Here is a 12,107-nt window from a genome sequence, read left to right as displayed (position 1 = left end):
AAAATTGGATCTTGATAAATCCGGCCCTTACTCTTCATCCCGACTGTTTCCATTGTGGGTCTCCAATGCATTACACCATTCTTCTCGGCCTTCGCCATGTTCTTCGTTACATCCTTCTCCCCTGTAATCACTGCTATCTCATCTATCCACGTTGTGCGTCGTCAGCCTAACCCCTGTTGGGCATGAGCTTGAGCAACGATCATTTCCAAGTCCAGACCAGATGATGTCCGGCTGATATGACCAAAGTACAGGAACTTTCTTTTGATGGGAGATGGTACACTCTGTCTTTTTCCAGGACCTGGTTTAGCTACAAGGCTTGGCTAACTGCATACAGCGAGGCTAATACTTTATTCTGCTTTCCCTGCCTCATTTTTCAAACGTCAGGATCTGACCCAGCTTGGATAAAGATAGTTAGGGCTGTTCCGTAAAATGTTTAAAAACAAACCACTGGATATGGTTTCCAAGGTTTGAAGACGTTTCGCTTCCCCTCCAGGAAGCTTTCTCAATTCAAATGCCCTGGAACTTCTTTGGAACCTTGGAAACCAAGTCCAGTAGTTGATTTTTAAGCTTTTACAGAATGACTATGACCCGGATGACTGAGAATCTTCATCAGCATATAGTTAGGGCTGATTTAAAGTACTTTTTAGAAAAGGCAAAAAAGCATGAACAATTTGGGATTCACATGAAAAATAATATAATATTGTGTACTTTTTCTAGGTGTTCATTAAATGAATGAACACATTCTAAGAAAATAAATACTTTTTGTATATAAAAATATATATATAAAGCTGTCAATTAGCTTCTTCATTATTAAACTGGTATATTATTTTTTTTAGGCTTGTGTCACAATATTGGACTATGCAAAACACAGATTTTCTGCAATCTACAGTAGTGTAGTCCAGCCTCTCAAACAAACACAAATGAAGTATGCACACGCTGCTCACTGCAATGTACATGCCAGTCACTTGACACATTGTGTGAAGATCTGCTGCGCGTTTTATTATACACAAACCTAATGAAAATCAGGCTCTTAGTGTAAAAGATCTGTGTGTATTTGGGGTTTTTAAGCTTTAATTAAAGATGATCAAATTTGAGACATTTGATTACTTTTCACAATCCTGCATAAACCTTCATATTATATTTCATTCTGGTCTTGAGTGTTACAGCTCAAGCACACAAATGTAATGATATATGACATTTTAGTGTCTCTTCATCAAATTGTCTGACTAGAATGTCTGACCTTTAAAGTAGGTAATGTTCAATATTTTCAGTTTCTTAATCTAACAGGTCTGCTTTCTGCAAGAAACAACAAAGAGCATCAGCAGGAAAGTGAAATAACATATATGTTCTGAAATGCAGTTTCTTATTTGCATGCAATTAGACCTAAATGCAGACGCGGAAACTTTGGCTTTTCTATCAGAAGAGAGAACTGGGAGGTGTGACTCAGACTTGACTTTAATGCACACCACACACTTTCCATCAGAAAAGAAAATTGCTTTAAATACAGGGTAAGTAGACAGTAAATGGTTTGTAATGTGAGACCAAGGGAAAGAATCTGTCAGAGCTGACATCGAGAGACTTTAAATTCCTGCGGTCTGCTCAGAGATTGCTGTAATATTTGCAAAAGAATTTAAGATAAAAGCTGCAGGTGAGAGGTTTCCTGGAGCCAATATGTTTTTTAAGTTGTTTTATACCCATGTGCCAAATCCATTTCCTGCAAAGGATTGAGGCTATATTGGAAATATTTGTAAAAGCACACATGTAACTGTTATGAAATACCCACCAACTTTATAGGTAAACAGCATCTATTTTGCCTGAATCTCTTTGAATTATGTTGCTTTATATTCCCTTTCTCTTCCCCTCAGGTGTGTTAAATTCTGTTGCTGCGTTTGTCTCGATTTAGAGCAAAGCTCCCGCTTTCAGAAACATTCTGTTTGCCTGTCAGAAAAAAAACATGAGGATGTGACATTATCCTTAATATTGTCTTGTTTGAAACAAGTTACTGCAGTGTTGACTGTATCTTAAGAGATATAAAAAAGATACCTTTGCATCTTTTCAAAAATATTGACAGATTTTTTTTACAGATATGATGGAATGCAATAATCGTTTTACTGTAGACATGCTCTCATACATTGTCTAAGCTTTTTGTTTTTGACTGCAATCAGAAGACAGACTCAGTTTTGTCATTTTTTTTATACTTACCATCCACACATGAAGGTCTATTTCTTGTAGTTCCAGCTACCTTCCCAGGCAGACAGGAGCACTTCACCGTCTGTGACCGTTCTTCAATTCGGTTCTTATTACAGCATCTGTGTGCAGCTATTACTTCACACGTCCCACCCTCTAAGGAGAAGCAAAACAGACAATACATTCAATTTTAGTGAGTACACATCAGCTCTTATTACAAATAACAGCAGTTCCTTGCAACTTTAAAACGAGCAATTTATGAAACAGAAAAATAAAATTTGCTTTAAAAAAATATATGAATCCAAATCAATGTTTTTTTCTCATTTATTTCATCATAACCTGAAACAAAAACATATTTCGAACATCTCTTGTATGTCAAGAGATTTCTAACATCTCTTGTATGTCAGGCTGAGCAACTGCTCATCTAAAACATCACCTTTAGAGCAAATCAAAATTCAATGGTCAGCTTAGATACTATCATATTTGGCTTGATCAGATACATAGATTAATAACTGCTCATACAATAAATTATAATGCAAAATAATGATAGAAGAAATACATAAATAAATCATTTAATCATATTTAGGACCAATTTATTTACAGAAATCCAGATAAAAATATAGTTTTATCTGAAGGTATGGTAGGGGAGCTGTGTAGTTTAGCTTTTAGAAATACAAAGACAGAATGATAATTTTGACCTGTTAAAACCTTAGCATGAATTTTAGTCATATTCTGTAGGGGATCAATGTCAGGATTGGCTTCTGCAGCAAAAATCTGTGAACATGTACTTTTACCGACTTGTTGAGGAACTCAGAAAGATCCCTCCGGCATGTAGAAAGTATAAAGATAATGAATAGAATGTGTTAGAGAGAAGAGGAAAAAAAATATTGACAGAAGGAAAGGTCTGCTTTGGGGTTATTAGAAATATTAACTCTGGAACCTCCATCAATTTTCACCAAACTGCTGGTTGTGTCCTGAAGGATCAGAGGCCTGGACCAAATGGACACGACCCGACCGCAACCGCCAGCCTCTCCCACCCACTGCTCTCAGACCCTCCACAGATGAGAGTTCTGTGGTAAAGGACCATCTGACAATTACACCCGTCAGTGTGACACAAGATCAAGGAGACTGCAGAGAGCAGCAGAGCTGAGAGGGAGAAAGTATCTGGTATATTGCCAGCAAAGTGATTTGAAGTTATGTTTGACAATGAGCTGTGGGTTTGTGGAATGTGTCATGCCTGGATTTGCATATCACTTTATGACATTTGAATATTTCAGTTTGCAAGGGTCTCTTGATGCAGAGCTGTTTCTCTTAAGGGAAAAGCCATCTCTCCACTCAGCCTTAAGTAAATCCTTGCTGTATTTAACTAGTAAACTGCACAAAATCACTGCAGATGATTTGATAAAGACCTGGAACAACTTGTAAGTTACCTTTTATTATCTAGAGGAGTTCCATGAATGATGATCTGATTTAAAAGGACACAGAGAGACCCTGTTAGAATCTAAAACCATCAGGATATTCTCAATAGAGAAGCTCAGAGAGACTCCATTGTACATGTAAAATACACAAACTAATGACTGTAAAATGTTTTTAAAAAACTAACATTTCACAACTAGATGGAAAAAGCTTGTGGAAAAAATTATACATTTAAGGAAAAGCTATTCATACTCTCTGCAAGATAACATTTAAAAAGGCTTCTATTCAACCCACTGAGTCAATATGTTGTAGAAGCATCCACAGCTGCATCCCTTTTTCAGTATGCCTGTTTATTTTGTGCATCAAGAGCCAAGACATTTTCCTTTTACTTCTTAAAAGAGCTCAACCTCAGTCAGATGGGAAGCATTTGTAAATAGCAATCTTTGGCTTTACTGATATACTCTTAGCTGGATTTTGGTCTACAATTGTTTGGGCTGTTATAACAAAGGAAGATACTGATATTTCCTTATAACCATGTCCTTATAACAAGACATATGAATACCAGTGTTTCTGTCATTTTTTTTATTTTTTTCTGTAGGGGTATCAGAGCAACCCGTACCTTAAACAAATTCAAACAACTGTTTTAACTATTTACAATCTATTTAATTTCCCTCTTTAAAATGGGTAATTATTTGTTTTGCATTAAATTCAATGTACAAATACATTACTTTGAAATTTACTGCAAAATAAAAAAGACCAGAGCTGATGTAATCTTTAGGCTTTGGGAAAGAAAACTGTGCAGCAATTTGGGGTTTTGTTAGCCCAGTTTAACTTAAAGTAAATACAACCTCCAGCTCTTTTTTGGGGGAATTGGTCTCAAATTGTCTCTGACATAATCTGACTTATCTGACAGAAATTCATGAAATTATCAGTATTTACTTACACATCAAAGCAAAAAGAAGACAGCCTGGTTATTCTGCTGCATGTGTGTCTCTCTTGTGAAGATGTTACTTAATATGCTTTCCCCCATGGAATTTGAATAGGGGTTAACAAGCATGCCCTTTTCCATTTATTCTTGTGAGACCTCCTTGTTTCAATATTAAACAACCTACTGTGGCTTTAGTTTAATCAGAGAAGACAAATATTTGCCTTGCTTTTTTCCTTTTCATCCAAGCTGTATGTCTCTCACTTTTTTCTCTCATTTTTTTCATGTACAGATCATATTTGCTAATGTTTATACACTGGTAATACATGCTAAAGGAGTGGGGTGTTTATTGTTATGATTATAAATAGAGGATGCATGAAAGTTCATTTATATTTGTTTTCATGGAGATGTCTGTGGAGATGTTTCTTTTTTTGCAGTCTCTTGTAAAAGTACTGTTCGGAATTTTGTAAGCAGCGGTGTGTTTTTCCTTTTTAAATATGGCTAATAAGGTTTTTCGTCAAGGCAACACACCACAGGGAGGTAAGAAGAAGGCAAAAAGAAAAAGAACTCCAACACATATATCTGTCATTCATATAATGATAGTCCATCTAGGAACCCCTTTTGTTGGAAAAAGCTGCCCTGTTCATGGGGTGCACCTAAATTAAGGAGTTATCACTAATTTTAAGGTGTCTTTACTGATTTAACTTAAGTTTTAAATCTTAGATTTTAAGAGATTTAAAATTTGTGTTGGGTAAATTTAACAAGGGTAGATACTGTTTGATGAATTTAACATGATAAAAAAATATATATTATTATGTAGTTCAAGGTTAAGGTTGGATAATTAGAATAGAATAGAAAATGTCTTTATTGTCCCACAATGGGGAAATTGTGGCATTACAGCAGAAATGGGTTATAGTGGAAGTGATCACACATAAAAAAAAAAACAGATAGGAAATTAAAAGAAATAGAGTACTGTACTGCACAGTTTTTGTTTTTACAATATAATTGGTCTGTATTTAGAGAATAAAACATCAATAACAGCTGTGGACATTTTCATTGTAATGGATATGTGAAAAATAGCAACACCAGAGATGAGCAAAAAAAAAAAAGACAATGTAATGTTATTTAACTGAATGAACTTAATGAGGTTGTTGCGAACAGTGATGGTTATAAAGTCTTACTGCTGCTAGGAGCAAGGATCTGTGATAACACTCCCTGGTGCATTTAGGGTGCGGCAGTCTGTGGGAGAAGGAGCTTTCCAGTTAAGCAACAGCTTTATGCATGGGTTTAAAAAGTTTCACACCACCTTCTTCACTAAAGTAAATCACAGAGTATGTCCACTGCTACCATAGTAGTTGAAGGAATTTAACTCTTGACTTTCACATCTCTGCAACTTTTTGTTATTTTGGGGAGTTTGCAAAAGCATCTGCTCATCTAAAAATAATTGATAAGTACTAAAAAACTTTATTCAAGTGAATATTTTTAATAAAGGTATTATTTAGATGTGGGGTCAGGGTAGAAATTAAAAAGGGTAGAATGGAAAGTGAACTGAATCAAGAAATATTTGCTTTTGGCTGTTTTGTAAGTCTAGTCATTTTACCTGGGTTTCTAAAAGCATCATCAACCTTTGATTCAAAAAAAGAAGTATTTATGATCTTTATGTCAGTGTGCTAGGACATGGCAAGCTGTCTGATGCGCTCAACAAAAGGGCATGTCTGCACAGCATTAATCGTAATGCGCCAGTGGAAGCAGTGGGGCATCATTTGAAAACAACAGCCCACAGGGGTTTGTTCTTCTTAATGCATCGCCTTAATTGCATAAGACAGCCCCAGATTCCGTCTTTGATCTATTAAAAACACACTACTCAACAGAATTAACTTGCATTGCTTGTTGCTAGCAAACAGAGCACGAATGCGGGATACTCTATATTTGGAAATCATCACCTTTGAAGAATATATTAAAATCAAATAAAAATGCAAATCACCTCAGTATTTTCAAGCCGGCAGGTGCATTGGGTACCTTCGCACAAAAGCAATGCAACACTGATTAGTGCTCTTCAAGTTCACCCATGATTTCAGCCTGCAAGTGCAACACGCTTCATGCACCAAGAGCCCATCTTTCCCCTCTGAATATTTCAGGGTAAAGGGAAGAATAACATGGATAGATTTGAATACTTTTCTCAGGTGAGGGCTGGAACCATGCAAGGGTATAATTGTTTTCTGTATTTCCATTTCTTCCATTATCAGGGACATTGAACAAAGTCGACTTCCCAAATAACCAACACCTTCGGGGTGTGTACGAGTGTGTGCTTGTGTTGCCTTTGCAGCCGCATTATAATTGACAGAGAACAAGGGTCATGCACAGACTGTCATTCATAGGTTCACAGGTCACAAGAAAAGCAGAAGGTCACCAGTGGAGCCGCTCTGATTTTGTTACCTAGCTCCTTTCTCCTGCCTCTTCATTACTTTGAGCGTGGATACAGATGCTGTCAGGCAAAAAGGTGAACACCAACCACAGCATGCTCATTTTCAGCTCAGACTGAGATGGATAAGTCAGGACATTGTGCTATATGTAGCAGCTATTCTGTCATGTTATTTTTAGGTCATATCTGCCCCTGGTATTGATTTTTTTATTGCTGATTTGATCTTCAGAAACTTAATCCACAGGAAAATGAATGCCTTGTGTGTCTACTAAGGCTATCTATGGTTGCACTGTCTCTGGTCTTTAATGCAGCTTTTCTTTTTTTGTTTTAGCTTTAATATAAACACCTGATTGGAAATATTATAAACTACAAATTATGAATTATAAAATATAAAATTTTCATTTTTTCATATTATCACTACAAATATTTATGTATTGTGTTTCTTTAAATAGAGTAACACAATATAGTGCTATGCTAAAAGTTTCCACCTCCATATAGGTTTTCTTCTATTTTTGCGTGAAGTGACACATAAATATTATCATTGCATTTTTTACTTAAACAATATGTTTCTAATATATAAGGAAAACATGTTTTCAATTTTTTTTATTGATTTATTTACAGATAAAAGTGGTTAGCAGGCATGACCTATGTACATATGCCTTGATCATCGAGGTGCCCGGTCTGCATAAAAAGATTTCTTTGTTCGGGGTATTAACCTAGCTGCCGTTAACTGCCCCTCCCCCAATAAATAAAAAAGAAAAAAAATAAATAAAGAAAGAAGGATTGCAGTTGTAGCACATTCAGCATCATGTCTGCCAGGAAGTTTTTTGGCCGTGGGCATGAGCGTGAACCCAGGAAGGATACATGACAGTCACCTTCTTGCCCTACGATGGGGATGAATTCTGGAGGAGTACAGACAGTTTCCTCCTGTGAACCCCCTTTCATACCAAAACGCTGCCAATACGCCATTATACAGTAGCTGTAAGTAAGAAACACGTTAAGCGATCATCTGAAACACGTCAAATCGCTGAAACACGCTCAAAATTTCTTGACGTACTCACCGTATGTTGATGTGTGCCAATGTGTTTTAGTGTACTTCAGTGTGTTCATAACTTATACAAAACGTAACCATAACAGAAGGTCTGGCATGAAGTATAAAACGATCAGTTTATTATCTGACAGACCATCTTTCAAAAATGAAAAGTGCAATCAGCAAAACAACCCAAACTTTCACATGCATCTAAACTGACAGACAGGGCAAAGGACGTGTTAATCAGAGAAGCAGCCAAGAGACCAAAGGAGCAACATAGATCCACAGATGAGCTGGAAGAATTTGTTGACAGGACAGCTAGCTCAGTTGGCAAGAAGAGAAGCATTGTTATAATGATTCAGCTGCGTTTGATGCAGCTAAATAAAGATCAAATCCTACAAGAAAACCTTTTTGAGGCTACAAGAGACTTATGGTCTGGGTAGAATGTTTCTCCTTTCATCAGGACAATGACAAATCTAACCATATTCGCCTGTAATTAGGGTCTAGTCAAAGTTCAGACCAAAATGTAACAGGAAATCGGTGACAAAAAGAAAAAATAGGTCCTCAGACACTATAGAACACCACAGATGTAGAAATCAAATAATACCATACTTTACTCAGACATAGACTAGAGACTTGTAAGTGCAGCAAAACGGGTTACTAGAATTATGACTTTGGGGAAGTGAATCCACAAGCATGACACACTTTTTAAAGTTTTTTTTTTTTGCATAAAAAAAAAAAATCATGTTTACATGTTTCCTAATATGTCATGATTATGAGCCCATTTGTGTGATCTATCATACAAAAGATCCAATTGAGTAAATGAAAATTTCTAAATCCCAAGAATTATAATAAAGTCTAAAAATAATCATAACCAAGGGAAAAGACAATACAACAGAGACACAAAATTCCTGTAAAAGATGAAACAAAACCACCATGTAGAGATTAAAGCAACATGAGACACACAATTACTAAAGTGAAAAAAAAAATGTCAATGATAAAAACAAAAAACAACAACAATGGGATTAAAAATATCCCAGGAGAAGCACAGAAATAGGAGACAAATACCCAAAAGAAGGAGAAAAAAACCTACATGGTAACTGAAGATTCAAAACATTTACTACAGCTGAACATCTAGATATACAGTTGTAGATTAACAAGTTGCCAGGATTAGTTGTGTCTTTTTCTGTCAAGGTGTCTTAGACCTCTGCAGGTTGAGTGGGAGGCATTTTACAAGCCTATGCCTAGAGGCTTGATGTATCATCATTTATTCATGTCTACATCCCAGAAATAAAAAAAGAGCAGTACGACTGTAACTGATGTGTAAAGGATTTTTTTTGTCACTTTTTAAACACTTGTAATACACAACTAATTAATACCCACTTCCCAGAATAGTAAACAAAAATAGCCTATCAAAAGATGGTGCAAAAAGAAAATCAATTATAGATTGAATTCCCATTTGCCAAAAGTGTAGTAAATACAATGTGAATAAATCTGTCAGAAGGGTCTGTTAATAAGTAAATTGTTTTAGTTTTGATCATTCAAAAGATTGAGAATATCTCAGATGCCATGAATAACAGACCAGGTATTTGGCAGCCTGTTTGGAGAAATGGTCATATTAAAGTTTTTACAGGAAAAATTATGATGACTAATGACTTTGCCAGTTTTAGTTCTATTTTCCAATACGTTATGTGCCATTTGTTAGGCTCTAAAATTTTATTATAATTGTGACTCAATCTGATAAAATATATAAATTAAGTTTTTTTAGAAAAAAAATTAAATGGAAGTGAAAAAGTGGTATATACTGAATGACAAAATACAGCCCTATTCAATAAAATCAAATATGCATTCTGATTACACTCAGTTCTTGGATTAAAAGCATATTTTACAGGTATAAAACACTAAAAAAACATCAGTCCTTTTTTCACTCGGTTATTGCAGGCTAACAAAGAACCCAAACAACTCCTAGGGGGTGAACCCATTCCTATGGTTCAATTTGCATGTTTTCTAAGCCAAAAGAAGCCTTTGTTTTGGTCCACTCTATAAAGCCTCGAGATCAAGGCTACTTCTGAAATTTTGAATTGAAAAAGCTTCCTAGATGGGAAGCAAAATGTCTTCAAACTCGGAAACTAAGTCCAGTTTTTTTTATTTTTATTTTTACTTTTTTGAAATGACTATGAGCTGGATGACTAAGAATCTTCACAAGCAAAATCACAAACAATATTGTGATACATGAGCAGCCAAAACATATTGGTTAGCTTTGCATTGATAAATGTGAAATTCAGAATCAATATGGACAAAGCTCTCATCATGTTGGCTTGAAGGAAGATGTGTTGCTGATAAATTGCAGTCTCAATACTTTAAAATCAATGCTTGTCAAAAAGCTTCGGGTAAAATACCTGGCATTGCTGATTCAGCAGAGTTACTGTGGGTTTAACAGATCTAACAATTCCTGGGTTTATTAATGGAATGGTGGAGTTGGGGATTTTGGTATTGTTAAGTCTGTCAGTCCTGTCTTGTGGTTGAATAGGGTTGTTGGAAGTCTCTGTGTGATTACCAAGGCTCACTGGTTTCATTTGGTTGGCCTGAATTTCCCCAAACTGCTCCAGCCTCAGCAGAGACTATCCTGCTGGGATTCCCTCTCGTAGTTTGAAGAGGTTTAAAAAAAAATACTGTATGCCAGGGTGCTGAAAAGTCACGAACATGAGACTTGCCTCCTTTCTTACTAAAAGATTAGGAGCTCAAGCACATCCATTTTCTTAGAAAAATGTACATAGCATTCAGCTTATGTTGTATGGTCTGGGGCAGAACATGAAAAGAGCCTGACTTAGTATTACATCTACTTTTACTGTGCTTTTTATTTCTCATAATAAAGGTTACTTATTTCTACCATCCAACTGACTGTAGAGCGCCCACCACCACTTACATCTTCAAATGGCAGAATTAAATTCAAAAGACCTCCAGCTGCAGATCTAAAAAATGAAGAAATACAAAAGCTGTAGTTATTTTTTAACTACATTTCCAAAGGCTGAGAGCTTTAACAAAATGCTATCATATGTTGATTATTTTGGGCCTATGTGGATTTTTAATGTCAGAAACCTCTGTCAGCTGACTCAGGAGCTTACACTAAAAAGATGGTTAAAAGTCTGAATCAGACACAAATACAACACTGGGCTTCTATGTCTCAAAGCTGCTTTACTTTTTATACAATGCTGTATCACCATGACAACCTGTGCTGGAAAATTAATGTAATCTCTTACAGTTTAATTTTTACCTGATATCAATACAAATAAACCAAACAACCAATCAGTTCTGATGGCAAATGCCATCAATATTTCTTCCCTTTGGTCAAAAGGAAGGATATATCACTGGGAATGTTGTACTTGCAGTAATTAGATTCAAATCATATCTAAGGTGTGAAAAAAAAAAATCTCATGTCCGCAAGCCACTGGCAAAATGATTTATTTGGTGGTTAAAGATCAAACTACCAGAATTTTTTTTACAGTCTTAGAGTCTATATAAGCTGGTTCCTGGCTGAATATTTGCTCAGGGAGAAAAGCAAACACCAAAGTGCATGCCAAAAAGAGCAACAAGACATTGTCACAAAAAATCCCCTCCCTTATCTACTTGCAGAAACAGCATAGCACCTTAAACAGACTTGTCTAAACAACATGATATTGACAGAAAATCTGCATTTTTATTGTTATATTTATCTTGCCTTTTCATGTGTTTAAAACAATAAGAGCAATGAGAAATAAAGAAAACGACATTTTCTAATATTCAACATTTTCTGAATATTGGAAAATGGAAATGATGTTATTATAAGAATGCCTGCAATGGTTAAATACATTTTAAAGTGGAAGTAGTCCTTGAATAACTAGAGCACTAACTATTAGGCATTTGCAACAAAAGAAATCTCAGATCTATCTATCTATCTATCTATCTATCTATCTATCTATCTATCTATCTATCTATCTATCTATCTATCTATCTATCTATCTATCTATCTATCTATCTATCTATCTATCTATCTATCTATCTATGTGTCGGTCTGTCTGTCTGACAGAATTGTCAAATAACAGGTTCAATCTCAGTCTTTTCACTTACAAGGACATCTATTCTAATTA

At 35.5% G+C, this 12,107-nt stretch overlaps 1 protein-coding gene across 3 annotated transcripts in view; it reads right to left on the bottom strand.

Annotated features, from left to right (window-relative positions):
• The window catches only part of LOC107083911 (protein FAM19A1-like), a 43,867-nt gene that overhangs the window by 7,708 nt on the left and 24,052 nt on the right, over nucleotides 1-12,107 (bottom strand). For all 3 annotated transcript variants that reach the window (XM_015373463.1, XM_015373462.1, XM_015373464.1), the window contains exon 3: nucleotides 2,203-2,343. In XM_015373463.1, coding sequence (XP_015228949.1) covers nucleotides 2,203-2,343 — 141 coding nt within the window. The remainder of the gene's footprint in view (nucleotides 1-2,202; nucleotides 2,344-12,107) is intronic.

Source organism: Cyprinodon variegatus, unplaced genomic scaffold (genome assembly GCF_000732505.1).
Source record: "Cyprinodon variegatus isolate N-32 unplaced genomic scaffold, C_variegatus-1.0 Scaffold87, whole genome shotgun sequence".
Lineage (NCBI taxonomy): Eukaryota > Metazoa > Chordata > Actinopteri > Cyprinodontiformes > Cyprinodontidae > Cyprinodon > Cyprinodon variegatus.
Note: the sequence above shows the minus strand (reverse complement) of the source record. Positions and strands in the feature narration are given on the sequence as shown.